Raw genomic sequence first — 27,171 nt, 5'->3', positions numbered from 1 at the left:
GTTTGTGCTAGAATTCCACATAATATTGGCAACTTTTGTGAATGAGACCCATGACATGTTAACCAGTCATTAACAAGCCTACAGTCAGTAGAGTATGTAACAGCAGTGGAGTATGTTGCATAAAAAGAATGTCTGAACTATCACTTTATTACCAGAAACCTACAAAGAACCAATCATATGCTGATGCAGTTGGTAAAACACTCTTTAACACAAGCATAGCAAATAAAATTAAGTTTTACACCCAAGAAATGAGATAGAAACAACACCATGCTGAGATTTTTATTCAAGTCTCAACTAAGTGATAGAAATGTTTTACCAATTTACATAGCACTAAAAACACCTGTTGTATGCATATTACAGGAAAATGTCAAAATAGGCTGCAGCTACATGAGAACTCAATAGCTTTTAAGGGCAGTTTTCAATCTGTACATTTTTTTTCTCCATGTATTACACGAGTTACTAAAAGCAGACACTATGGGGAGACGAGAGCGCAGGGTGTAAAGGTGCAACTCCACAGCAATTGTTGTTTTAGACAAAACTGTAAATGCAAATATTTGCAAACAAGGCTATAAAAAAGTAGGTTGACTTCAGTTGTAAAACAGTTTTAAGTGACTCAATTAATGGCTTTACATTTCAGACTGGATTATCTGGATCAAGACCAGGTAATTTAAAAAAAATACTTAACATAAAAGACTCACAATAGTACTTTACCACTCTCACAATGTCATACACACAGACAAGAAGCCTTTTTGATGTTTTGTAGGCTTTATAAAAAATGAAGCAAACAGATGTAAGGGATGCACCAAATCTTCCAAGCGAAAAAAAATTAACGGCATGGCTCCATTTTCCCACGAGAATCATTGAAGTTTCATCTCATATTACCCCAGCCTAATTTAAGGTTAGAAGTGCTAAAAATGTAATCATTCAATATACATACGGTATGAAAGACCAAAGTAAGAGTTCATGTGGTAGAAAGAACAAAGTAGCCAGTAGCAGAAGTACAGGGTGAAGATCCAGGACGGGCTGAGTGTTGTATAAAAGAAAAAGTACATTTTCAGAAGTAAAAGGAGTTCGCGCAGCGCCACAAACTATCACACTAATAAGCTTTCCTTTTTGCTGTGATAAATAATGGACCAACTGGTTTGAGCAACAGGGCCTTCTGGTTTGATATCGTTATAGTACAAAATGTCCAAAACATCGACATTGACGTAACAGATACTGTAGGAAATGCTGGGTGTGTGTTGCAATGTTGGAGCACTGTACGACGCCAAACAAACAGGCCACCATCTTTAGCACTTGGTCCACTGCAGTGGTGGTTTAGGGTCTTTCAACTTTCTACAGCAGGTGGTTCCATCTCTGCGGAGATGGAGTTGTCTGCTCCTTCATATGAGTGAAGCTGTTGTTCAGCCGGGCTGTCTGGACTCCGTCTAAACAGAAAGTTTGCTCCAATTAGGATTACTTGTATATTAAAGAATAGTTGCTCACATTTGCTTTGTCACGGTTAGCAAATCGGTCCCACTTTGACACAAAGCTCTGAGCAAAGCTGTACAATGGTTTTGCTTAAAACTAAATATGGCATCTTTCCAAGGTTAGTAGCCTGTGCCAATTACAAGTAGAGCAGAAATGTATTGTATATTACTTCACATGGGATGTTTACCTGATTGGACTTGAAGCAGTGTCATCATTATTCTCCTCATGGGCAGGAGATTTGGGATTTTCTTCCACCTTCATATTATCTTTTTTCTGTTCCGATTCCCCGTTCACTGGAGTGGAGTCTAGATAATGGAAAAAGATAAAAATAAGAAAAAATGCAAAACAAAATCGGGGTAATATCAAACCCAGATGGAGGCAAGATCCAAGGTGTGATATTTTACCTGTGTTTTGTCTCTTCTTCTCATCATCTTCTGGTTCCTTGTCCTCTGTTTGAGGTTTAGCTGCCCCCTCCGGCTTTCCCACAAAGCGAAGTTTTAACTTGTTGTAGACTTCACTAGCTTTTTCCATGACTGCATTGCTGGCTTTGTACCGCCGAATCTATATTGTCCATTAAATAAAAAAGAAAAAGAAATACACATGAAAGAAGTTGCAAATAGATGGATATCATTTAAATGAGAAAAATACAGTACAGTACCCTGATTATTAGAAACAACGAGGTAGGCTGACATAGGATATTCAACATCTTGTAAATACACATTTGAGTGTATAAATAATATGAATCTAATCAATGAAACTAGAAAAGTAAAGTAACCCCATTTCTATATGAAGTTATTAAAAAAATTAAAAAAAACACATAAGACATGGACAACTATAATGTCTTGGTGTTTCTGCTTACATTTTATTTCTAAGAGAAGCAGCATTAAGCAGTGAATTAGTGCATTATCCAATAATCATCAATACTCCGGAAAGCAACTGTTAACCTCCAGAGAACCCCCCCCCCCTTTGTCAAGTGTAATTGTTGGAAAATAACACTGTTATATTATGATTAATGCAATAAGTTACAACAAAAAGTAAATTTTAGTTTAAATTACGACAGCACGTCATCTATATTTATTTCCATTATTTTAATAGTGGGTTAGCATGTATTAGTGCAAGCTGAGTTATTGAGAATTAAGGTCAATAATAGACCAAAAAAATGCACCTTTTTTAGTGTTGCAATAACTTCAGCATTCTTATGGAGGATCTGGCTGGTGACAGGCACCGCTGCAAGTTCATCCAGGGCTTGTAGACACCGGTCTATGTCCTAATAACACACAAATTCATACAATTTCAGCTTTCACGCTGGCATAAAAAACACAGAAAGATGGGCAAATTGTATGTTATTAAAATCATAGATGTCACTTACTGGGTTGTCCACTTTCAGTGCAAACTTTATATCAGTGTGAAGTTTCTGTAGCTTTTCTTCTGGCGATGGCTCTGCACATGGACACACCATGTAACAGTCAATATTCTGTACCGAATTATTACCTCACAAAAACAATCAACTGAATTGATCGGTCTACCTGTTGCAGTTTTAGTGTATGCAAATACATTTCCACTGAGAAAAGATTGCTAATCAGCTGGAGTGAATAAATTGACTGACTGTATGTATGAGACACTGACCCTTCTTTTTCTATTTTCTCTGGCGGCCTCTCGGTTTGCGTCTGGGTTTTCAGGCAGACGAGAGAGAGGGGAAAGGAGGAGAGAGAGAGAGAGAGAGAGAAGAAAAGGGGAAGGGGAGGTGGGAAGGGGGGGGGGGAGAGGGAGAAAAGGAGGGAGAGGGAGAGGGAGGAGAGAGGAGAGGGGGAGAGGGAGAGGGGAGAGAGAGGAGAGAGAGGGGGAGAGAGAGAAAACTTGATCTGTGTACATTCAATTTTAAGAGGTTTGAAATACGTAGTCTGTTTCCCCATTGTGCACTCACCTTGCCCTGGACTTCTCTTCTGACCGTCTGGCTTTCTTCTCTTTCAGCTCTTTCTCTTTTCTTTCTTTCCTTTCCTTCTCTTTCTTTATTCTTGCCTTCTTCTGGTTGTCAGGCTTCTTGGATGACTTCTTAGCCTTTAGATGGGAAAAGCACAAGGTGTCACATGTGTCAATGGGACCCAGAGTCACCTGCAGTCTGACTACTTTGAATAAAGCAAAATGTAACGCGACATATTTTTTTAGCAAGTGATTGTACCTCAGTTGGAGAATCCGAGTCCGAGGGTGCAGGGATTGGGGGTGGAGGGGGTTTCTTGGACTTCTTCAAGGGGTGATCATCTACACCTCCGTCTGAGCTGCTGCTGTCACTGTCGCTCCCTTTTTTAGCCTTATCTTTGTCTTTTTTCTTTTGCTCATCTTCTTCCTTCTCTCTCTCACGTAGCCTGCGGAGCTCCTCTGCCTCTTCCTTTTTCCGGCGCTCCTCAAGCTCTCGTCTGCGTTCCTCATCTCGTTTCTTCCAATCACTGATGCGGTCAGTGTCACTGTCACTGTAAAAAATAAAAAACACATTGCAACCATTATGCTGCCTTTTCACAACAAGCTGGTTTGGACTTCAGACATCACAATACGGTATTGAATATGTGGTGCAACAGGAAACAAACAGGAAATCTGTAGAGCAGCCTGGTTATTCTGTGCACATGACATCTATTGCACCTCTGTCTGTCCTGGGAGAGTCATTCCCGTTCAGTTGCTTTTCCTGAGGTTTCTTCCATTTTCCTCCTTTTTTGTCCTTCAAGAACAGTTGTGTGCTGTACAGATTGTAAAGCCCCTTAAGGCTAATTGGTGATATCGAACTATATAAATAAATTTGACTTGACTGACCTATCGCTGTCTGAAGAGGATGAAGGTGCTCGTTTTGCCGGGGCGGGTTTGGCTTTCCGTGCACGAGGCTTTGGTGGGGGCTTCTCTGTGGGTGGGTGTAAGAATAAGCATTGGGCACATTTACATAAGCAAATCAAAGGGCATGAAATATTTCCTTTAATATCAAACAACATTCATCTCTAGAATTTCGGATGAAACTGATCGCTCCGATCTTAAACAAGACTGAACCCACACCTTTCTTGCGTGCCTGTGGGCCTTTCCGGGGAGGTGGATCTGAGTCGGATTCAGACTTTGAGCCAGATCGGGATTCAGAGCCAGACAAAGCTGGCCTAGGCTTCTGGTCCTCTGAGTCGCTGTCAACTACTTTCTTCTCTGACCCTGATCCCGAGTCTGAGTCCGATGCAGACGTAGCCTTCTGCAACATTACAGAGAAAAAAGGGGATAGAGTCGGGACATAAAAAGGATAAAATCACAAGCTGCTATGAAAAAAACAAATCTTAAATAATTTTTTCATGTGCAAGGGGGCTGATGGTTCACCTTTTTCTTCCCTCTGCCTCCTGCTTTCTTTCCAGCTCGTCCACCAGACTTCTTCTCTGGAGTAAAATCCTGTTGAAAGAAAACAAATTAGTCATTTATAGTAGAGCCGGGCAATATGGTGAAAATCAAATATCACAATATTTTTGACCAAATACCTTGATATCGATAATGTGGCGATATTGTAGGGTTGACTATTGGTGCTTTCACAAAATATGCACACAATGAGATTTTTGATAAATAACCATCAGTTATGTTGATATAATAACTATGTGGGTAAAGGCAAAATATAGCAACATCTAAAACAGTCTGGTGTGTTTGGAAAATGACATCACTCTAACGTAAAGCATACTTTAAAAACAGGAAAAGACAAGACGGGTCACATATACATATACACACATGTGTGTGTGTGTATATATATATATATATATATATATATATATATATATATACACACACACACACACACACACACATATACACATATATATATATACACACATATATATATACACACACACATATATACACATATACACACACATATATATATATATATATATATATATATAACACATATATACATATACACACACACATACATACATATACACACACATATTTATATAATATATATATATATATATATATATATATATAATAATCGATATCCAACATTTAAGATAATATCTAGCCTCATATATCGATATAATATCGATATACTGTTTAGTTTCACCCAACAATCATACCATGTTGTGTGTATCTGTGCGTGTAATTACCTGGTCACTGTTCTTGCCGGACTCAGACTCTGAAGGTGTGGGTTCTGAATCAGAGGGGGATCCACTCTCCCCTTCATCTCGGTCACTGGATGAGCCGCGAGCCTTTTTTGGAGGGGGAGCCCGCTTAAATAGAAAACACATTGAGTCAAATAAAACAACCAAACAATTATCAGCTATGTCACTGTCGCTCTTTTTCCATATGCAACACTGTTTCAGCCAAACCATCTGCACGGTCACACTAGCGCTCAAGCCATGCAGATGAGCTCCATTAGTCATGATTACTTTTGTTGTGATGACAACTCCTAATACAAAAAAATGAAGCTACCAGTAACTACTAATTTTTAGCAACCTCCTGTTTTTATTCTATAAAAGATAAGCAGATTTAACATAAGCATTGCTAATTGTTATGGTAACCAGTGGAACTTGTCACACTACTTGGTTGTGTATTGTGCCAAGCGACGCCCTCTTGTACCCATAATTGTGAGCAAGAATGACATTTTATGTCCAGCTCAACAACATAGTAGGTAGCCTTGTTTGCACTGTCCGTATCTGTCTAGCCCAGTTGATTTCTTGTATAAATGTCTTTGTCCTTAAGTAACTGTATTGTTGTTTTGGCTGTCAAAATTTATCTTTCCATATCGATGTCTTGTATTAATGTCTGTCCTGACGTGCTGTACCAAGTTTTATGTTTCCGCAGAACAGGAACCTGCTGAAAACCAGTTTTTAAACTGAGTCAGGCCCGTTTTTACATTGTAATGTAGTTTTACTTTTTCTAACTTTCCTGTATAATAAATATGAATGAATGAAGTGTGCTCTAATGAGTTAATTATTTAATGAGTTAATTTTTTTTAGCCAAATCACTAATACATGTTGTTTAGTTACAGCATTGATTTTTTATTTTTTTTATTTACCACCGACAGTGAAATTAAACGTCAATTACCTTAACAGGTGGTGGCTTTCGCTTCACTCCTCCTCCCTTTCCTTGGTCTTCACTCCCAGAATCAGAGTCAACCTCACTTGCCGAGTCAACTTTCTGAGGCACTGGGGCTTCTTCCTCATCGTCATCCTCATCACTTCCTCCTCCGGCATTGTTGACCTCGCTGTCGGATGAGCTGGCTGGCTGCAGACGAACCGTGATGAGAAGATTAATACAAATTGGGAGATATTTTACCTTTCCTCTGCAGTTCACCTTTGACAGTGAAATGGAACATGGGGACAGAGATGCAGAAACGTTCCCTGGTTACAATTGAAAAATAGATGTTGCAGGAAGCGTCACACCTTAAACTGCTGGGCATCAGGACACCCTAGTGTGAACTGCAGCATTATAATCAAAAGACAAGATACGGAAAGTTAATTTGTAAACCACCTTTCAACAATCAGGTCATTCAAAGTGCTTCAAAAGTTACTAGCAAGTTCTTAAAATGAAAATCACATAAATGAGTTTAATAAGCATCAAATGAGCATAAACGATTAGAAAAAAAACTTCGGGTTTGACACCTAAAGTTAACTTCACATGAAAACATTGACAGTATTTTTAAGAGTACGAGGTTATGTTGAGTCATGGATGTGTGTCTGATTTCGGGGTAACTTACTACAGGCGGGGCACTGTAGGAGGCATGTGGATTGTTCTGGATCTCCCATAAACCTTCATTAAACCCCTTCCTTTTGTTAGGCTTTCCATAGCGTTCGCTGTACTTTTCATAGGCAAAAAGATCCTTCGCTGCAAGGAATGCTCTGTGAAACAGCAAGAGATACATGAACATGAGAACAATTCAGCTACTTACTTAAAACCACCCCAGTGTTGTCATTAAACAGGTTGACATTAGATATGCTCAGATTTAAGACTTTAGAACAACATACTGTGCCACCTAGTGATGGATTAATATACTGCAGGTGCCATGTTGTCAAACATTCTGCACACAGAGACTGACACGGGTCAATGTTTAACAGTGGACCTTAAGAAAAGTTTAAGAATCAGCAAATGTGTGAGACAAAATAAGTGAGGTGTGTGTTTGTGTCTCACACTATTTCTCTCAAAGAGGATATCATTTAAACAAACATATGAGTCAATGGAATTTCAAGTCGGCACAGCCAGTTTAACTAGGCATTACAAAAAAAAAAAACTGGAGTTAAGGAATTTCAACCAAATTTGCTCCTTTTATATGGATAAAACTGCATTTGCAGTCATTTAAGTTCAAACTGCTGTGTATGTACCAGTAACTGCTTTCTCTAACAACTGGTAATTCATTTTTATTTAATTTGTCCCGCTCATGGTACTGCACAACTCCAGAAAAAAAAGCCATTCATAATCAAAACACAAGTCTATTTACACATTCCATGACCAAAAAGAGCCAAATAAGATGTTGCCTGGCCCTTACTCAAAATGTAAATAAACAATAGAAATAGATGACATGTCAATTACAGTTAATTAACAACCAATGCGTACAATAACATGGGAAAAAAGAAGAATCAAGAGCCATACACAATCAACTAAGGAGACAGATCACCTTCACCTGACTAACTTCATATTGTCTAATTGTTTTCATACATTTTATTGAATTGGAAAATATGTATACAACCCATTCAATCATTCTGTAGAGAATTCCAGTTTGACGCCAAACCATCGGCTTTAAAGTAATCCAGTAACGTTACTTACAATACTGCACTGAGTGTACTCACGTTTCGTGTGTCCCAAAGAAGAAAATTGGGATTTTATTCGGAGGTGGTTTCACTGCTCCATCAGCCACATCTTCGATCTGTAAACAAGCAAGACTTTCAAGTGAACACCAAGTGGCTAAGAAAAAAAATCTGGGACTCAAACCTGATGGTAGCATGAATTTATGTTGGTTATTTCTGGAAAACAAAACATGGCAGACTATTAACTTATGGAAAATAGTATGTATAGGGGGTATTTTTTAATTGAGGAAAGGGCTTCTTATCTAGAAATATTGCAGTGATCTCAAACGTCATTTCCAATATAAGGTTAGCTTCGCTGCTGTAAATTTCCATTCAGATTAACTTAGGCCAACAACATCTCATGCAAATTACGCTGCTCGTACACTGACTGTGGGCCTAAAGCACAACCTGTCAGCACAATAAAACATGAAGTTATGTAGCTATGTGTATGATAGGTAACGTTATTCATGTTGGACAGTGTCGAGGATACGCAGAGAACCTTCTCCGGCGTCCCATGCAGAGTAGCTCATCCCCTCCGCCCCTCCGGCTGCTGCTAACGTTACTTGCTTACCCTGGCTGGCCAGTGGGGGTACCCCTTCATTTTAGCGAAGACCAGATCTCCGGGCTGGAAGTTGTGTGGCATTGTCCCGCTCCTCAGTGCAGCCTGGGTTTAAAAGGTATTCGGCTGCGTAGCCTTTCGGTGTCTCTCTTCGTTTGCTTTTTTTCAGGTCGACACGAAACCTGGAAACGATGGGGTTAGCTAGTAAGCTAACAGTACACTAACGTTACCGCGAGAAGAGACGGCGGAGGGAAGATAGCAACAACGTTCAAAACACTTCCGGTGAAATAACGTTCTTACTCTTCAAAATAAAGGACTTTCTACGCTGTACAAAATCATTGTAATTAAGTGAAAAATCGTTTTTGCATTCATATAAAAATGCAATATGTCTTTATCAAATAATCTGATCTAATCCTTTTTTTTTTGGTTAGGTTACTGTACCCAGCTGGGCCCATTTACAGTACAGTGTGTAACAGGGGGTAAATATATCAACTATAATATATCAAATATAATCAACTTCCATGTGTTTCATTGTCATTACACACATCACATTATACAACCCCATCACATTAGAAATGCCCCCAAACAACTTTATGTAGTTTATACAAAATTATACACAAGTAAAGAAATAGAAACAAATATGGGCACATAGCATGTAACTAAAAACATGGCTTTCAAGACATTGCAGATGACCTTATATGTTTCTATGCCAATATGACAAACTCCATATGTCGGAAATGTCAAATATTTCTTTAAACGTTGGGCTGTTGGATAAATTACATGCAGGGTTCAAAATGAACTTTTTCCACCAATCAAATGGCTTGTGAATGTTTAAAGTTTACCAGCCACCTTTTTTTGGCTGGTGAGTGAAGCTACCAACCACTTGCATATTTTACCAGCATTTGGCTGGTAAATGGTGCTAATTTTTAACCCTGATTACATGTATTGTTAAATTGCTGTTGACTTTTATTAATATAAATTAGGTAGGTTAAGGACTTTTATTCTACACAGTAAATTATCCTTCGCTTGTATACCGGAAGTACAAACCTGTAATGTTGTGCGATGCTTCACTGATCCGGATGAAGCAGCCTGATCATTTCTATTCGATACGAGAGCCACAGCGGAAGTCCCGCCTCTCTTACCTCGCCATTGGCTGACTCACGATCAGTTTCCTTTTCACCCAATGACAGATCACAAAGTGGAAGACTGCGTTGACCTCCCCCCGGATTCACCTCTAATGAGAAGCCATGTTTCGGTCTCTGAGACGCGTCCAGCAGTTTAACTGCAACCTCCGGGCTTTGCAAAGAGTTAACGTCAACTCTAAACTCCTCATCTGCACGTCCAGAATGGCCGCTTCAGAGTACAGGATCGAGCGGGACACGTTTGGTGAGCTCAAGGTCCCAGCTGACAAGTACTACGGTGCCCAGACTGTCAGATCCACCATGAACTTCAAGATAGGGGGACCAAGTGAGAGAATGCCAATCCAAGTGATCAAGGCCTTTGGTGTTCTGAAGAGAGCGGCTGCTGAGGTTAACAAGGAGTACGGCCTCGACCCTAAGATAGCCGATGCAATCATCCAGGCTGCAGATGAGGTTTCAGCTGGTAAACTAGACGATCATTTCCCTCTGGTGGTGTGGCAGACTGGATCTGGGACTCAAAGCAACATGAACGTCAACGAGGTAATCAGCAACAGAGCTATTGAGATCCTAGGAGGAGAACTAGGCTCCAAGGATCCTGTCCACCCTAACGATCATGTCAATAAAAGTCAGAGCTCCAATGACACCTTTCCCACTGCCATGCATATTGCTGCAGCCACAGAGGTCCACCACGTCCTGCTGCCCGGCCTGCAGAAGCTGCACAGCGCTCTGGCTGCCAAATCTGAAGAGTTCAAAGATATCATCAAGATTGGTCGCACACACACTCAGGATGCTGTTCCGCTCTCGCTCGGACAGGAGTTCAGCGGTTATGTCCAGCAGGTTAAATACAGCATTGAGAGAGTAAAGGCTGCCATGCCCAGGGTGTATGAGCTGGCGGCAGGAGGCACAGCAGTAGGGACAGGACTCAACACCCGCATTGGCTTTGCTGAGAAAGTAGCTTCTACTGTTGCCTCTCTCACAGGCCTGCCGTTTGTGACCGCTCCCAACAAGTTTGAAGCTCTGGCAGCCCACGATGCTCTGGTGGAGCTGAGTGGAGCTCTGAACACCGTGGCTGTCAGCATGATGAAGATTGCCAACGACATCCGATTCTTGGGGTCAGGACCCCGCTCAGGCCTGGGAGAGCTCGTCCTGCCAGAGAATGAACCAGGAAGCAGCATCATGCCAGGCAAGGTGAACCCCACCCAGTGTGAGGCCATGACCATGGTTGCAGCTCAGGTAATGGGAAACAACGTAGCCGTCACCATCGGAGGCAGCAACGGACACTTTGAGCTCAACGTCTTCAAACCTATGATGATCAAGAATGTGCTGAACTCAGCTCAGCTACTCGGAGACGCAGCTGTCTCCTTCACCGACAACTGTGTGGTGGGCATCGAGGCCAACACAGAGAGGATCAACAAGCTCATGAATGAGTCTCTCATGTTGGTCACCGCTCTCAACCCACACATCGGTTACGACAAAGCAGCCACCATCGCCAAGACGGCTCACAAGAAGGGCTCCACGCTGAAGGCCGTGGCTGTGGAGCTGGGCTACCTGACCGAGGAGCAGTTTGACCAGTGGGTGAAGCCAAGTGAAATGCTGGGGCCAAAGTAACTCTGACAACACAAGAAACACTACAAAGCAAAGAAAATCCATTTCCCAGCTTGAGCAAAGAGACTATTTCCAATTCAAAGAGGTGAAACTGTATGAAATAAACATTCTCTGAATCCTGAACATCTCATAATAAAGTTTGAGAATGCTTTGCCATTGTTTGATGCTGCTTCTTACTGTGTTTTACAAACTGGTGGTTTTTATATTTACTGTGATAAATGTGTAAAAACCGTAAATCCTCCCATTTGATTGATACAAAAATGTATTTCAAGATGCTACTCAACCCAGGTTTGTCACACGAACATCATACTATTTTACTGCCAAAAGTGTCAAAAGTAGTTGTTCCATGTAAGTGTTTTATAATCAATACAACTTTTTAGTTTTGGTAAGTCTTAAATACTTTTTGACTACTAGTTGGTACCTTCAGCGTAGTTCAGATGCTCAGTGCCATCCCAAATAATTCAGCATGGGCTACTGTACCTTGTACGTTCTGGTTACAGAACAGTATGTGTGCCATTTCTGCTGCCAGTTAATATATATTCATTAAAAACAAGTATATTCCAGTTCCAGCATATTGTCATATTGTTTACACACACATTAAATGTATAGCTGATATGCTATGTTGTCAAATCACAAGGAGGTATGCAATGCAAGATAAAGAAACATAGATACAAGTTAACTAAGTCCTTTATTGTCCAACCAAGATTTAAAACATAATGATTGAAGGCCAATAGAGGGAATGTTAAAACAAGCAAACAAATGTGATGTGCAAGACTACTGAACATGAAGTGGTGAAAAAAAAAAAAAAAAATAGCATTTACTCCTCTTCTATTTGGTCCAGCTGACCTTCGGAATATCATAATGCTCGGTCAGGGTGTCCAGGTGGCGATTGAAATCCTGCAAATCAACAAACAATAGAAGATACATTGTTTTTTTTCCTTTTCTCGGTTTATAAATATAAAATCATTTCAACTGCAATGTATATGTCCTAATGCATATTTCACTGAATTAACAAGTTGGACTGAATAGTTCCATGCCAAATCTGACAGGACTTACCTCGACTCTAAGTTTGTGTGTCTTTGATGCTTTGTTCAAAATCCTCTCCATTTGCTTCATGGAAAAAGAGAGAGAGAGAAATTAATGCAAAATAAACCTTAAAAAAAAAAATACACATTAATCCCGGTCAGTTGAGGCACACTGTAAATACCTCCAGAAACACATCACTATTAAAACCTCGACATGGACTCCTTTGTGAGTGAACACTGCTGGGGTCTTTGAAAATATCACACTTTTAGCAATAAGTCACATGCTAAAACTGCCTTAAGGCTATGCAATGACTGCAACTGTTTGTTATAGCTGGTTATATTCTAAACATAATGTTTTATATTTAGAAACATTATCCATAGTTTTTGAGCAGTAAATGTTATGTTGCTTCACCATGTGTATGCTCCCCCCAACCCACTGTTTCAATGAACTTTGTAGTTTGGGTAGAAAATGGCTAATAAATGTTGTCAATATATGATGTGAAGACTAATAAAAATAATTTACCTTACCCAAACTTAATGTGTATGTTGAATGTTAGCTGTATTTCCAATGTAATCAGCCCTTTGGTTGAAGGGGAAAGTTCAAAACAGCGCTTAAGTTAATAATCTGCAGCATTACTGGTTGTGAAGCTAAGTGCGCAACATCTTTATTTGTCACACTGGATGCGGGGAAAGTTTCCAAAAAAAGGTCTTTTGGATTTAAGTTTTTGTAAGAATACAATTCTAGGCAAGTGTTGTTTGTGCTTACAAAAAACCCATTTTGTGCATCTGACAATTGGTGATGATGGTTTTCTTAATGCTGGCTTTTGTCATAAAGTATCACACAATACTACGATTACATTGTGGCTGATAGTGGTAAAGACTTATGGCAGTGGTGACCAAACAGACAGCAACGGCCAGAGGTTTTGGATAATTTAGTAAATAGATACCTTCTGCTAAATGTGACCTTTACAGCCTAAAATGTCTTTTATTAGCTACGTCAGCATATAGTGCAGAGCCATTAAATCTCTAAACAGCTCTCCATCCATTAACCAGTACCTAATGGAAAAAGGTTCTCCTAGCAAGACTGTCCGATTTGCACATCTCTTTCCACTGTTTTTACAATACCCTTCTGTTTATTTTTATGCCCCCCATACTAGTTTTATTTTATGTATTTATAGTAAAGTTTGTGGATTTGCACTCTGCATCCCTATGCACCATATCACTTTAACCTGACATTTATCACTCAAGCCTCCTGGACTATCATCCAGATATATGGTGAGCGGCGTGCCCTTTTTTATCTGCCTGTGTCAAGTGTGATCCCGTGTGGGATACTGTATGTGTATAAATATGCTCTATATTGTTGTTTTTTGTGTCGCCTTTGTTGATGTCCTGTCATGAGCACACTGAAGCAAATTCCTAGTAACTTGCACCGAGTTGTATGGCATTTAAGTATTGAATCTCTGCCTCAAATTCTTGATCAATCACTGAATCTCTTCAATGCTGGAGAACCATAACTTACCCTCTTCTCTTGCATTTTGTCAAAGGCAATTTGAGCAGGTGTCCTTTTGTCAACATATGCTTTGGTTTTTTCCTCCTCATCGTTTTGACTGGTCGCGACCTGCTCCAAGCGATGCTTACTCTCTTTATCCTTCTTCTTTTTCCTGAAAAAAAGATATGTAATGAATGACTAGTTAGCTTATGAGCGGCTTGTCAGGCCAACAACTGGCTTACAACAGGCAGGTCAGAGGAAAATTATCACACTTGAACATGACTAACGTTGGCTAACTTAACGTTACCTACCTAGCTAATGTTTTTAGCCATAACTAACACTCGTATTGTCACCATGTACAGTTTTGAGGGCACAAATGAAATCAGTGGTTTTCACTGCACAATGCTAGTTGGACAATTAATTCGCCCAAATATGACTTTATTGTATTTACATAATCTCAGTAACGTTACACGTAACGTAACATTGTTTTTCGATTGGATTAGCATACATGCTAAAATTAGCCTTGCCTGAATACCAAGCACTTTTAACAGTTGCGACACTGTATTAAAGAATTTGTGTGGATTAAAACGCACCGTCTCTTGTAAGCAATATACCAAATGGCAAAAGACTTACTTTTTTCCTGCTGAAATGGCTCCCACACCTTTTAATTTCAGGGTACTCTTCTGGGCCGCAGCGTACTCAGACATTTTCGAGAAGCTGCCAGAAGCTCTCAATCGTCTTCTTCTACTTTGTTATTACGGTGCTCGGCTTACCTGCAGCTGAGCTGCCACCTGTCGGATTGGAGCGAAATGACTCGACGGCACCACTCGTCTCGCAGTGTATCTTCCCGGCCAGACAGGAGCAGTAGCTCATTTTCACAGAGTCAAACACAAAGCACAAAACGGAAGTTGAAGGGACTGAATGTCACTCTTTGGTCAAACTGTAGCATGGTAGGCTTCGTTTTTAGCTAGCATACAGTAAAATGTCAGGGTACAGTTTATTTAGGATAGTCACGTTAACAAAATGCATCACAACCAACGCTACAACGTCGCTAAGCAGGACGAACGTATTAAACAGAATACAGACCTGTGGCTATGCTAAGAAAGTTGGTGAGTAAAGAAGACTTACTATCTTTATTCGCAATGTTCTTCAGTGCCAGTTGTTATTAACTGTAGTATGTATGAGACACATACATCGAGTAGAGCTGGCGCGTTTAGTTTTCTCCACTGTGTGTGAGTGAAAGTGGAAAATAAATGGTGGGATACTTGTTTTAAATCCCAAGTGTCTGTATACGCCATTAAACCATTATTATTAACACAAAATATCGGTGGCTTATTTTTCTATTTTCAATCAAGTAGTGACCTTAATCACAATCAACATGTCACTAGTGATGTAAACATTGCAAATGTGTCTTTGCAGTGGCCAAAGGGAAAGGTAAAGGCATGGTGAAAGAAGAGTTCAAGGGTCCAGAGGTGTGTAAAGACCCTGTCAGACTTACTTCTTATGCAGTTGGGGTCAACATCCTCAAACAAGGAGAAGACCCCCAGCTGAAGCCTTTGGAGCAATATCCAGAGTGGTGAGTGCATGCACATTTCTTTTTTTTTTCTGCTATTTTTTTTTTATTGCTTTCTCTCATAATTTAGAACTTTGTCTGCCGTTTGTCAAATCTTTTCCCCTCATTTTCAGGATATCTTCTGAAAAAAGCTGTTAAATAATGAACAAGTAAAAGTGTCCTTCTATAGTAGAAAGTGCTTTCTGTACTTGTCTTCTGTACTCTTCTGTTCACATTTATGTAAGTAGATTCAAAACTATTTAGGCATCACTTGATGCGCTTCACCATTACCATTCTCTCTATGCTCTCTGCACCTACACATACTAAATGCAGCCCAAGTTTGATGTTTTGGTAAGTGAATGGTATTCTGAAAAATTCAGGATATCACAAATTGTCTAGGTGCTCTAGATTGATAATATATTACAGTGTAAGGATACATTGATAAGTAAATACAGTATTTGCTTGTAATGTTCAGTTTTTTTTAGACTGTGTCAGAGAGTTATTGACATAAAAAGGTGACTGAGTGTAACTTATTACATCAAAATCCCTGTATGTCTAAACATGCTTGGCCAATAAGTAATTCTGATGTGTCTCCACTGATCTGATTCGCCTCTCTTTTTTATCTTTCACTCAGGTTATTCCAGTTGAACCTGGGAACGCCAAAAAAGCTGCACGAGCTGGAGTCAGAAACCTGGGAATACTGGAAGCGCCTGAGGAAGGAAAACATTTGGCGTTTCAACAAACTACATAAAGGGAAGAAGTTTTAAGCCTAACTGGACTGACAGAGGGCTTCTACCGGGGGGGTTGTTGTTTCCGACTCTGTGGACTGAATTACTTGACATGGTGTATATTCAGAGCTAGAGTTCAGCTTGCTGAATGAAATGTCATGAGCAGCATATTCAATGGCCCTCTCTTGACAATAATTTAAAGCTATAAGAAATCTCATTGATGGTTATGTTGAAAATAGGTGAATTAAACGTTAATTAAACACTCACAATGTAATGGGTCAAAACCCACAACCAGATTAAGGCCTCAATAACGAAACAGTCTCAACAAAAACGTCATACATCATAATCATTCTTGAAATTGGAAACAGTAGGTGGCAAAACAACCTCACCACTAGTTCCATTTAGTATTGTTACGGAGCTTTCAGTTGTAAGACAGGCTTCTTCTTCAGCAGAAGGTATTTGGTCAGTTTTCATGAAATTGTAGACATTCAAATTTCAAAGATTAGTGGACCTTGTGGTGAAGTTGGTTTTTTTCAGTTTCAGAAAGGTAGTTTTATACGGCTGCCTATTTTGTTCAGGGATACTGCATTGCTATGAATTAATTTGTTCCCATTTATGTTTTTGTTTTTAATCCATATGTGAAGGGAAATGGCCTGCTCATATTTCCACAAATGGTGTTCTTTTTGTTGTTATTGTAAACTCATTATAAATAAATAAGGACTTCGTCCATATCCTGTAAACGTTGCCTTTTAATTATTTCTTTAATAATCAACAACGGTAGCTAGCAAAAGTTACAGTAGTTAATGACTGACCCAAATAATTAACTAATACTTTATAAATCAGTGAAAACTATAAAAGGTTGGTCTTTCTGTAAAAAAAAAAAAATGGCTTCAGTAAAAATGATGTCGCTATGACAACGCTTCATGCAAATGATCAAGATCAGACGACCGAGGATGACAGAAATGAGGAACCGAAATGACAAGCAGATCTGGGGAACTCAGTAAATCACGTAAGATTGGAAGGCTGATAGGGTGAAACATGCGTCGGGCAGCTTTATGCAAAGGCACTCGTTCCTCTTTCTACACAAATGGATTTGGTCACCGGTCTGTACTCCTTGTAAAGTCGGTAAGTTTTCTTCACGACTTTGATTAATGTTATAGCTAGCTAACGCTAGTATGTTAATGGCGGAAGCGGCAGCGCAGTATTAATCATCGCGATGTTTTGGTCTGAATAATGTTTGTCGTTACGTTTTCCAGCTTCGCCGTTACTTGTTTTATTTCCTGATTCAGATTAACATCTGCCGCGCGTTACAATCTACTTTATCTGTCTATATGGTTACAGTTCATTTGCAGGCGCATTTCCATCCGAGCCACCCATTTTCATTAAATAGACCCGAGCTGGTGTTTACAACCTGTAGTTTTATAGGCGTAAAGTTACTGCAGCCGTGTGGGCGAACATGTGGGAGATTCATTTAACAATCAAAGCACTGTGGGCATGTAGGCACTCATTACTTTCTGTCGGGGAAAGGCTTTTGCACCAAGTCCCTCTAATGTTCCCGTTTGTCCGGTAGATCTCTGGGTTTGTTAGTGGTACCACATATGAAGATGGAGGAGTGTAAAATGAGCATTGGTACTTTAAGTGAACAAGTCCTGAACAGGCTGTCAAAGATGTTGGACAATTCCACCTGCGGATGGAGGCAGCTAGCCAATGCTGTGTCCGAGCAGGCAAAATTCCGCTGCAGGTGAGATATTGAATGCATCACATAATAGAGCGCACTATTCTATAATAATTTTATAATAACTATAATTATTTCCACACTTTTTTCACCACCATAATAACTAATTTGAATATTAACACTTAATGTTGTAGTACAAGGATTGTCTTTGTTGTATGACATTATGATCAGGTTTTGGCCCTTCATCACATTGCACATTGCTGCTGGTTATTTGGGCACCCCCCTATAAACGGTCACCACAAGACTAACCCTGCCCTTTGAACTCCTTTCTTCCAGTGAGCGTGAGCTGACCAGCTGCTCACTACAGGTGCTGAGCGCTGCAGGCAGCCCAGGACGCACTCTCCTGGCACGGCTTGCTGATCGTTCCTGCTCCCTGGACTTCTTGCTCCACTGCCTGAGGAAGATAGGCCACCAGGAAGCTGTGCAGTACCTCACCACCACGGGTATAAAAGAAGTGACTGGGGGTGCCATAAATGTGACATATGTTTCAGGAAATACCTCTTTCACTGAAAAAAATCTAGGGACGTGAAATAAGCTTGAGTTTGTTTGCCAGCAGGGTTTATACTTTGCTCAGACTTCTAACCCTTGATCTTTATGGTAAAGATATTGGCATCTGTCTGTAGAACGTGAGTTGTTGCTCTAAATTTGGCTTTAATGCCAAACGTTTTCTTTACCACATGTTCATAATTCCAGATTAAGTATTGTGTGGGTGTGTGGGAGACAGATTATGCACATTTCCTGGTTCATATTTTTACTTTGGGGGTCTACTAGTAAATGTTCACATGCTTTAATGTTAAAAAAACACAATTGGTCTCTTTTACCGTCCATTACTGCAGCACCCTTAATCACCATGTTCTGATTAGAGTTTAAAAGTACAAACACATTTAGGCTACATGTAAATGTTGAGGTACTGGTACTTTATATGTGAATAGACTTTTCTTAGTTTGCATATTGACTTACAGCAGCAAAATAACAGGTGTACTGAAAACAATAGTGATGGCTTAGTTTAATTTAGACGCCCCAGTAAGTCATACCAATGAGGCAGCATGCACAAAAGCAAGGCTCTAGCCTTGGAGCCATCCATCCATCTTTGTCCGCTTATCCGGTTTCGGGTCGCGGGGGCAGCAGCTCCAGTAGGGGACCCAAAACTTCCCTTTCCCGAGCCACATTAACCAGCTCCGACTGGGGGATCCCAAGGCGTTCTCAGGCCAGGTTGGAGGTATAACCCCTCCACCTAGTCCTGGGTCTTCCCCGAGGCCTCCTCCCAGCTGAACGTGCCTGGAAAACCACGGATGACTGTGCTTCTCACCCTATCTCTAAGGGAGACGCCAGGCCCTCTTCTGAGGAAACCCATTTTGTCCGCTTGTACCCTGGATCTTGTTCTATCGGTCATGAACCAGTCTTCATGTCTATAGGTGAGGCTAGGAAAGATAACTGGCCGGTAGATCGAGAGCTTTGCCTTCAGGCTCAGCTCTCTTTTCGTCACAACGGTGCGATCAATTGAATGTAATATTGCCCCTGCTGCGCCGATTCTCTGACCAATCTCCCGCTCCATTGTCCCCTAACTCGTGAACAAGACCCCAAGGTATTTAAACTCCTTCAATTGGGTTAAGGACTCATTCCCTACCTGAAGAAGGCACTCCATCGGTTTCCTGCTGAGAACCATTGCCCCAGATTTAGAGGCGCTGATACTCATCCCAGCCGCTTCCCACTTGGCTGCGAACCGATCCAGTGAGTGCTAAAGGTCACAGACCGATGACGCCATCAGGACCACATCATCCGCAAAAAGCAGCGATGAGATCCCGAGCCCACCGAACTGCAACCCCTCCCCGCCCCGACTACGACTCGATATCCTGTCCATCAATACTACAAACAGGATCAGTGACAAAGCGCAGCCCTGGTGGAGGCCAACCCTCACCTGGAATGAGTCCGACTTACTGCTCTGGAGCGCCTACTGTACATTGTATACAGCTTTCACAAGTTAGTGCCTGTGCCTCTGATGCTTCACATTGAATTGAAAATATCTGTGGTGTGTGTGTGTGTGTGTGTGTGTGTGTGTGTGTGTGTGTGTGTGTGTGTGTGTGTGTGTGTGTGTGTGTGTGGTGTGTGTGTGTGTGTGTGTGTGTGTGTGTGTGTGTGTGTGTGGTAGAGTCGGAGCAGATTCAGATCACAGTGCAGCCGCAGACCCAGTGGGCCACAGTGGGGGGCAGGGTGGTATTGACCTGCATAGCCTTTGGTCCCCCTGGACTCAGCTACCAGTGGTTCAGAGGCAGAGAGGAGGTCAGTCAAACCTTGTATAATATTATTATTAATATTATTAATTATATGATGAATTAGTTATTGGCAGATTATTTTCTTGTTTTAGATTTTGGATGAGACAGGGAGTACACCAGAGCTGGTCCTGTGTCCTTTAGCCCCAGTCCACCAGGGTCCCTATATCTGTAGGGTCCACCATGGCGAAAACTTTATCTTCTCCCAGTGGGCTCACGTTCACTTAGTCCAGTCTGCAGGTCCTAGTTCAGGTACCTCTCCTCCTTCTCGTCTCCTTGTTTCTCTTGTTCTATTTCATTTCGTGGCATGTCATATAATGTCATGGTAAATCTTATCATCCTAGGTGGCAGCAGCAGTTTGTTTTCACGGGCAGTGAGTGGGCTGATTATCATCCTTCAGCCTCAGTCCCAAGCTGTGTCTGAGGGCGACACTCTTTTCCTGGAGTGCAATGCAGATGCCAACCCTCCTGCGCAGTACGAGTGGTACCACAACATGGTGCCCATGACACAACATAAGATGCGTGTACTGAAGGTAAGAGTCTGCTGTGAACTGCTTACCTACTAACGATGGGTTATAAAAAACTTTTTGGGATTAAAGGAGATAACAATTTACAACCAAGGAAAGAAATAGAAACCCCCTGTGCTATCATCATGAAAGTGATATTATGAACAAAAATTGAAGTGTATTTGTATGACATATATAAGGGGAAATGTGTTAGGCCAAACTAATGCAGGTGTCGAGCCTTTATCATCAAAACACATTTAACTAATTGTCCTTCTCCGTATCAGTATGGCGTGTTTACTTGATCTCCTTGTATTCCCTGTAGATCCCGTGTGTGACCACAGCACACAGAGGACAGTACAGATGCAAAATGTTCAATTTGTATCACGAAGCGTGGAGTGACACAGCAACAGTCACCATTGGTGAGACCCAGGCGTATTTATTTTTTTATACTCAGAATGTCACATTATAAATGTAAAAGATTAAAGAGGTCTTAAATGTTTAAAACAGTTATGATAATTGTATGAATAGTACTACTTTTCAGGAATTTGTAAACTATAGTTAGACAAGCATCAAGTCTGACATTAATGGCGCTTACCCACTGCTAGTACCAGCTCTACTCAGCTCGGCTCAACTCGAACTCGGCCGTGGTGCCATTTTCCATTGCAGTACCGCTTCATGCGTGAGGCGAGCGTGGCTGGTTGTCATAGCGACGCCGCAAGACACTACCTAACCTAATGCAACACACACACAGATTGTCGAAGGTGTGTTGTTTTCCCGGCATGTGGCTGTTGCCAGAAGAAAAATGTTGTTGAAAAAAAAAGAAGCTGGAGGGAGCAAAAATAAAAACACTGCTGGCTAAACTATGTAAAAATGGTGGGGGGTTTTCAGGACACCCCTGTCTGTCGCTAGCGATGATGACGCAGTGATTAGTGACGATTCTCTCCGACTAATCAGTAATCAGGTTTTCAAGTCAACTATTGCCTCAGCTCGCTTGGAACCTCGGCAGAGGTGGTTCTAAAAAAAGTACCTGTTAGCTAGTACCAGATACTTTTTTTCATAATGAAAAAGCAAAAAAGGCAAGGCGAGGCGAGTTGAGGAGATACCATGTAATGGAAGAAACGCCATTATAGGCTCAATGTCACACTTGAGCAAAGGTGCAGTACTGTGCAGTGAATAACGTCCTGTTTTGCACTTTTATTTTTAGGCCCCAGTTCTATCACTGATGGCTCCTGGGTAGAAGTTGATCGTGGTCCAGGTATTGTTATGTATATATTCAATAATAGAATGTTTAGGAGCGAATACAGGAACTAGACTCATTTTTGTTCCCCATCATTACATCATAGTATTGTATGTACATCAATGACAGACTTACAATGTGGGTGTCAAAGCAGCTAATCCACTTGCGTGTGTGTGTGTGTGTGTGTGTGTGTGTGTGTGTGTGTGGTGTGTGTGTGTGTGTGTGTGTGTGTGTGTGTGTGTCGTGGTGTGCGTGTGTGTATGTATGTATGTGTGTGTCAATCCTTACAGTATGTGTGGTTACCAAGCACTGTAGAAATAAAAATTAGAAATTAAAATCATACAATTTTTTTATTGTAAATATATATTTTCATATTGGTGTTGACAGACTCGCAGGAAGTCCAAAGGTCAACTTGCAGACCAGGAATACATCCTCTACAACAGATGGTCAATCCGCCCCCATCAGCCAGGGGTTTCTATGGTGAGTTTTGTGCAAATAGTCAGACACAATACAATATCTGTGGATCAAAATAAACACTGTAAAATGATGAGTTTTTAGGTTTACAGTTATTTTATGATGCCTTATCTTCCCCTCTACAGCCACAGACAAAGTTGCACTCCTGATTGGCAACATGAACTACCTCAACCACACTCAGCTGTGTGCTCCCATCGCTGACGTCCACGAGTTGTCTAACCTGCTCAGACAAATGGACTTCAAGGTGGTTTCCCTGCTTGACCTCAACTGGCAGGAGATGCACAGCGCTGTTACAGAGTTCCTCTTGCTGCTGGACAAAGGAGTCTACGGTTGGTCTTTTGCCATCTGGAAAATATATTTGCTTTGGTCAAAGTTGTGTGTTGTACAAACTTTAAAGACTGTAACACAGGCGGAACGCCTGCTCTATATGATAATGAATGAAATGGACGTACCACTCTTCTCTGCATAAAGCTTTTTTTTAACAAAACAAAATATAGTATAAAACCAACTCAAAACTTATTTAAAACATTATTTCTTACAAGCAGTAAGCTGGGAAGACTAAAACTCTAGACCAAGCATTCTTACCAACTTAAGCTAGTGACACACTTCATCAAATGTGATAACACTTCTTTATCCTTCCATCCACAGGCTTGCTATACTTTGCTGGTCATGGTTATGAGAATTACGGCAACAGTTTCATGGTTCCAATCGATGCGCCAGCCTCCTACACATCAGAGCACTGTTTGTGTGTACAGAATATACTTACCAGGATGCAGGAGAAAGAGACTGGACTTAATGTATTGCTGCTGGACATGTGCCGCAAAAGGTATGAAGGAGTTTTGAATGAGAGTTGATGTACCAGCTTTTTTTTTTTAAAACATTGAGGTTAGATCATCTGCTGCACATATTTATGCTTCTAATGTTTTTTTTTTTTTAGAAACCTAAATGATGACATCATTGTTCAACCAGGACTGCTCAAGGTGACTGCAAATATAGTGTTTGGATATGCCACGTAAGTTTGCTGATTCTCTTCACTTTCAAACTATGTCTTAACTCACCTTATCCAGTGTTATGAATTAATCTCCCTGCCATTAGGATAAAAGGTGTCACTTATGTGTTCCTTGTTGTGTTTAGATGCGTAGACGCTGAAGCATATGAAGTGAAGAGGGAAGATGTGTCAAATGGCATCTTCATAAACTTCCTCAAACGCAGAGTTTGTGTAGATGAGAAGGTCACAGTCATGCTAGACCGAGTGGCTGAAGGTATGTGGAGCACACGTGAAGTATGAGATCTCTGTGCATGCAATAAACCTTCTTTACACCTGATATTTTCATGTTTGAGATGATCTTATGTAGCCAAAGTCATTAGGTCAGATAGCCCTTTATATCGCTTGTGTGCTTGCTTGTATTTTGATTATTAGACACATGTGCCTGATCACTTCTGCATCTGCTTACTGTTAGTGATTTACTTAAATCTTATATCTGATGTTACCGTATCATTAAAACTGCACTGAAAGCTGACAGCTGTAATCATCACTTTACCTGACCAACCACTGTGGTGTTATCATTTATAGTTTGAAATGTTTCACACTTGAAGGCTCTGGTATTGTGTGTGTTGGCTCAATGACACGGGTCACTGTAACACCTAGATAGAGCAGAGCCATCATTACTGTTGTTAGGTTCCCCTGTGATTCTCCTGCTATGAAAACTTTATTAAACATCCTATTGCAAAGCATTGGTACTGGTTGCTACGATGGCAGCAAATAAATACAGTTCCTTTTTTTCATCTGGTGCACAAGAATGTGCGGGAAACATTGTGTTTAACCGTGTAAGTACTTAAAACCATTGTTTGCTACAGTTTTTGTGTGAAAAAGTGTATAATGGATAAATAATGGGTAGCGTAATACATATGACAAAAAATGCTGCTGTGCTGCTCTTTGCCGGTTAAACATTTTGAGCATGTTGGAGCAGCTCTGGCCACATACCACCATATTATAGCATTGACAGATGATGAGACACTTGTTGTGACAACACTCTTTGGGTTCAAACCCTTTCAGCAGCACTAATTAATGTATACTGTATAATGTATATTGTAATAGGGGTGTGCAAAAAAATCAATTCATATTCAAATCCCGATTCAAAATCTAAAATCTATTCATAGAATTCCAAAAATCTGTTCATATTATTTTTAATATTTAATTTTGTTTTACTTTTTTTTGTATGTCTACTGTAATCACGTAATAGATATATAGATACTGTATTGATCCCCAAGGGGAAATTCAAGGTCCCAGTAGCTTACGGACATCGCACACAACATACAGATACTTCACAACAGGATGTTCAAATAACAAATAACAAACAAATCCACATGCATAATAGGATATTATATGGAAATATGTTCTGTGTAGGTTAACTGCATGCTTATTGTGTGTGTATGTATGCACAATGTGTCGCCATTTGTTTCTCTCGGATGCTACATTTACATACTGTGAATAGTTGTTTTGAATCGAGAATCCTTTTTGAATCGAAAATCGATATTGAATTGAATCGTGACATTTTCTGAATTTCTTTATTGTAATCTATTTACCCTTACCAGACATGGGTCGATGTGAGATCACACGAGGGAGGCAGGCTCTGGAGCTCCGCAGTAATCTTTCTGAGCGGCGTTCCCTCACCGACCAGATACAAACCTCTGAGTGCTCTGCATCCCATTCAGCTCGAAACCTGCAGTGGACTGTCGCTCACGGTATTTTATATTGTGATGTCATATAGTTGTAGTTATTGTCATGTTTGTAGATTACTTTATTTAAGGTTGCCATTAAATTAACATGTTTTGTCTTAGAGTAAAGTATACCTAAATTCAATGGTCTTTTTTCATAGTCCTGCCAAAGAGCCATTGTCTGCAGTTTGACTGTGGAGTAAAGGTTCAGCTTGGGTTTGCTGCAGAGTTCTCCAACGTCATGGTCATCTACACTCGGATACTTGAGAAGCCCAAAGAAATAGTTTCCTGCTGTGCTCAGCTTACTGATTTCCCTGAGGTTTGTTAGCTGATATAACACATTAAGATTTGAGATTTCAAAGACACAAAAAGACATTTTGTTCTGGCCTGTGATGAGTTGACATGCTTGTGATCTTGACTCCTTCAGTGTTTCAAAAATACACTATATTTGAAGTGGGAATTAATGTGTAATTATTATGGATACTTGAAGCAAACATCTACTGTGTGTTACTTTGGCAGGATGTGGACATTGATCTGAAACAGAGTAACCAGGAGACTCTGCTTGAAGCCGGCAGTTTATTATTAATCAAGGAAGAGCTTCCTTCACTGGAGGACCCAAGTCTGTACACACGCATTCGATGTCTGCAGAGACTCAGGGTCAGACCCTTGTTATTCTCATAATTAATTCTTCTATTTCTGTCCTAGGAGAAACCTGGTAAATGTAATTGTGCCCTCTGGAGACAAATTAGTACTTTTCACAGTCAAGAATAAGACTACACAACCATTTTAACTTGAAAAAGATGGCATTAAGTCTACAATTAACAGTAGAATATAAATGTGTTACATTGATCTATTGACCTATTTAAACGTAATGTCTATAAGTAAGATAATAAAAACTTTGCTTTATACTGTTTTCATAGAGGGAGCTCACATTCACCATCTGCCTTCATTACACCTATTCCAACATGGATGACGAAATACAGGAAAGGAAACCAGTGACAGTTGGTAAACCACTCGTCTCTAAACTCAACCTGCATGAGCCACGAGCGCCTCGCGCCTGCTCTGCCTCCTCGTCCCTCAGCCTTGACTCCTTCAACGTTCCTGAGGGCTCCTCCTTTGTCTCTGTTGGTTCAGCCTCATGTGCGTGGACATATCATGCACAAACTAGCAGAGAGTCCTCCACCACTGACTCTCCAACTTCATCCAGAAGTGCCAATATTGCAGAGGAGACGGAGAGTCCTGAATTATTTGATGTCCATCCACCTTTAGTTGCCAATAAAAGCTTGCCGCACAGCCAAGTAAATGACACAAACTACAAATTTAGTGACGTGTACAATTTTCATTCTCACTAAGCAGTATGAATTGTATGATTTGACTATTACACAGGATAAATCAGTGCACATTCTTTAAGAGAAGTGAAAAGATGGTAAGAAAAGCCTGTGAATTTCTGTTTCCGTACAGCTGCCCCTGAACTTAGGTCATTGAATGTGGTCAACTCTTACCATAGTCTTTACTATGTATTAAGCTTTTGTAATGTTTTATAAAGATTTTTATAAGAATTTGATGCATTATAATGCATTGAAAAAGTAAACACACTGCAGATCAAGTTCAATATGTGATTGTAATGGAGGAATGATAAATCATTTCCGTAAGATTGTATTAAACTGTTGTTTGTGTTCAGTTTTTTGTAACTTTTTATTTCACACGCATTTGTAACGTTACTCTTAATAATAAATCCATTAATTGGTACACGTCGAAAGTGGTTCGTGACCAGGTTTCTTGTTTTTCCTGTTTTAATAATGGATGTTTTATTTTTAATAGTTTTATTACTGAATGTGGGATTTCTGGAGTTCTCCCTCTGATTTCGAGAGGAG

At 40.4% G+C, this 27,171-nt stretch overlaps 5 protein-coding genes and 1 long non-coding RNA gene across 10 annotated transcripts; 4 read left to right on the top strand and 2 right to left on the bottom strand.

Annotated features, from left to right (window-relative positions):
• Positions 1 to 265: 265 nt before the first annotated feature.
• On the bottom strand, positions 266 to 9,100 carry hdgfl2 (HDGF like 2). Of its 3 annotated transcripts, none has more exons than XM_032525217.1 (17): positions 8,833 to 9,100; positions 8,265 to 8,341; positions 7,178 to 7,319; positions 6,864 to 6,899; positions 6,526 to 6,705; positions 5,586 to 5,708; positions 4,810 to 4,878; positions 4,507 to 4,687; positions 4,273 to 4,357; positions 3,650 to 3,938; positions 3,383 to 3,528; positions 3,097 to 3,151; positions 2,840 to 2,910; positions 2,636 to 2,737; positions 1,875 to 2,031; positions 1,658 to 1,775; positions 266 to 1,427 (listed from the first exon to the last, which is right to left on the bottom strand). In XM_032525217.1, exons 1-11 carry the CDS (start codon positions 8,902 to 8,904, stop codon positions 3,391 to 3,393), a joined length of 1,392 nt encoding a protein of 463 aa, XP_032381108.1. In that variant the 5' UTR covers positions 8,905 to 9,100; the 3' UTR covers positions 266 to 1,427; positions 1,658 to 1,775; positions 1,875 to 2,031; positions 2,636 to 2,737; positions 2,840 to 2,910; positions 3,097 to 3,151; positions 3,383 to 3,390. The 3 variants fall into 3 exon arrangements, with proteins under 3 accessions (XP_032381108.1, XP_032381107.1, XP_032381109.1); XM_032525216.1 differs by having other exon boundaries at positions 3,097 to 3,155; positions 3,395 to 3,528; XM_032525218.1 differs by lacking the exon at positions 6,864 to 6,899 and having other exon boundaries at positions 3,097 to 3,155; positions 3,395 to 3,528.
• A 903-nt stretch (positions 9,101 to 10,003) lies between these two features.
• Positions 10,004 to 12,130, top strand: fh (fumarate hydratase). The gene has a single exon (XM_032525214.1). It carries the CDS (start codon positions 10,068 to 10,070, stop codon positions 11,565 to 11,567), a length of 1,500 nt encoding a protein of 499 aa, XP_032381105.1. The 5' UTR covers positions 10,004 to 10,067; the 3' UTR covers positions 11,568 to 12,130.
• A 103-nt stretch (positions 12,131 to 12,233) lies between these two features.
• Positions 12,234 to 14,958, bottom strand: fam32a (family with sequence similarity 32 member A). 2 transcript variants are annotated; one of them, XM_032525235.1, is made up of 4 exons: positions 14,712 to 14,958; positions 14,109 to 14,250; positions 12,621 to 12,674; positions 12,234 to 12,461 (listed from the first exon to the last, which is right to left on the bottom strand). In XM_032525235.1, exons 1-4 carry the CDS (start codon positions 14,783 to 14,785, stop codon positions 12,393 to 12,395), a joined length of 339 nt encoding a protein of 112 aa, XP_032381126.1. In that variant the 5' UTR covers positions 14,786 to 14,958; the 3' UTR covers positions 12,234 to 12,392. The 2 variants fall into 2 exon arrangements, with proteins under 2 accessions (XP_032381126.1, XP_032381127.1); XM_032525236.1 differs by having other exon boundaries at positions 14,109 to 14,246; positions 14,711 to 14,854.
• mrpl54 (mitochondrial ribosomal protein L54) lies at positions 14,937 to 17,089 on the top strand. Its single transcript, XM_032525230.1, has 3 exons — positions 14,937 to 15,187; positions 15,498 to 15,654; positions 16,265 to 17,089. Exons 1-3 carry the CDS (start codon positions 15,061 to 15,063, stop codon positions 16,395 to 16,397), a joined length of 417 nt encoding a protein of 138 aa, XP_032381121.1. The 5' UTR covers positions 14,937 to 15,060; the 3' UTR covers positions 16,398 to 17,089.
• A 145-nt stretch (positions 17,090 to 17,234) lies between these two features.
• malt2 (MALT paracaspase 2) lies at positions 17,235 to 26,961 on the top strand. 2 transcript variants are annotated; one of them, XM_032525206.1, is made up of 17 exons: positions 17,235 to 17,483; positions 17,929 to 18,099; positions 18,370 to 18,536; positions 20,243 to 20,373; positions 20,459 to 20,615; positions 20,708 to 20,895; positions 21,191 to 21,287; positions 22,073 to 22,123; positions 22,493 to 22,585; positions 22,705 to 22,908; positions 23,228 to 23,405; positions 23,517 to 23,591; positions 23,714 to 23,841; positions 25,175 to 25,324; positions 25,459 to 25,616; positions 25,817 to 25,954; positions 26,218 to 26,961. In XM_032525206.1, exons 2-17 carry the CDS (start codon positions 17,957 to 17,959, stop codon positions 26,647 to 26,649), a joined length of 2,490 nt encoding a protein of 829 aa, XP_032381097.1. In that variant the 5' UTR covers positions 17,235 to 17,483; positions 17,929 to 17,956; the 3' UTR covers positions 26,650 to 26,961. The 2 variants fall into 2 exon arrangements, with proteins under 2 accessions (XP_032381097.1, XP_032381098.1); XM_032525207.1 differs by having other exon boundaries at positions 20,249 to 20,373; positions 26,218 to 26,649.
• LOC116695150 (uncharacterized) lies at positions 18,545 to 19,512 on the top strand. The gene is made up of 2 exons (XR_004333366.1): positions 18,545 to 18,957; positions 19,037 to 19,512. It is a non-coding gene; the product is annotated as an uncharacterized LOC116695150 (long non-coding RNA).
• Positions 26,962 to 27,171: the final 210 nt, after the last annotated feature.

Source organism: Etheostoma spectabile, chromosome 9 (assembly GCF_008692095.1).
Source record: "Etheostoma spectabile isolate EspeVRDwgs_2016 chromosome 9, UIUC_Espe_1.0, whole genome shotgun sequence".
In the NCBI taxonomy this organism is placed as follows: domain Eukaryota; kingdom Metazoa; phylum Chordata; class Actinopteri; order Perciformes; family Percidae; genus Etheostoma; species Etheostoma spectabile.
Note: the sequence above shows the minus strand (reverse complement) of the source record. Positions and strands in the feature narration are given on the sequence as shown.

What these genes read in the sequence shown, in the direction of transcription:
- hdgfl2 (XM_032525216.1), bottom strand. Translation starts at nt 8,904, where the DNA reads ATGCCACACAACTTCCAGCCCGGAGATCTGGTCTTCGCTAAAATGAAG. An exon ending in ACCCCCACTGGCCAGCCAGG is followed by an intron (nt 8,342 to 8,832) that starts GTAAGCAAGTAA and finishes GCTTGTTTACAG; the next exon opens with ATCGAAGATGTGGCTGATGG. An exon ending in CCTACAGTGCCCCGCCTGTA is followed by an intron (nt 6,900 to 7,177) that starts GTAAGTTACCCC and finishes ATAATGCTGCAG; the next exon opens with TTCACACTAGGGTGTCCTGA.
- fh (XM_032525214.1), top strand. Translation starts at nt 10,068, where the DNA reads ATGTTTCGGTCTCTGAGACGCGTCCAGCAGTTTAACTGCAACCTCCGG.
- fam32a (XM_032525235.1), bottom strand. Translation starts at nt 14,785, where the DNA reads ATGTCTGAGTACGCTGCGGCCCAGAAGAGTACCCTGAAATTAAAAGGT. An exon ending in GCCATTTCAGCAGGAAAAAA is followed by an intron (nt 14,251 to 14,711) that starts GTAAGTCTTTTG and finishes TCTTTTTTTCAG; the next exon opens with GAAAAAGAAGAAGGATAAAG. An exon ending in CACACAAACTTAGAGTCGAG is followed by an intron (nt 12,462 to 12,620) that starts GTAAGTCCTGTC and finishes GTTGATTTGCAG; the next exon opens with GATTTCAATCGCCACCTGGA.
- mrpl54 (XM_032525230.1), top strand. Translation starts at nt 15,061, where the DNA reads ATGTCAGGGTACAGTTTATTTAGGATAGTCACGTTAACAAAATGCATC. An exon ending in TGGCTATGCTAAGAAAGTTG is followed by an intron (nt 15,188 to 15,497) that starts GTGAGTAAAGAA and finishes GTGTCTTTGCAG; the next exon opens with TGGCCAAAGGGAAAGGTAAA. An exon ending in TTGGAGCAATATCCAGAGTG is followed by an intron (nt 15,655 to 16,264) that starts GTGAGTGCATGC and finishes TCTTTCACTCAG; the next exon opens with GTTATTCCAGTTGAACCTGG.
- malt2 (XM_032525206.1), top strand. Translation starts at nt 17,957, where the DNA reads ATGAAGATGGAGGAGTGTAAAATGAGCATTGGTACTTTAAGTGAACAA. An exon ending in ATAAGATGCGTGTACTGAAG is followed by an intron (nt 20,896 to 21,190) that starts GTAAGAGTCTGC and finishes TATTCCCTGTAG; the next exon opens with ATCCCGTGTGTGACCACAGC. An exon ending in GCTAGACCGAGTGGCTGAAG is followed by an intron (nt 23,842 to 25,174) that starts GTATGTGGAGCA and finishes TACCCTTACCAG; the next exon opens with ACATGGGTCGATGTGAGATC.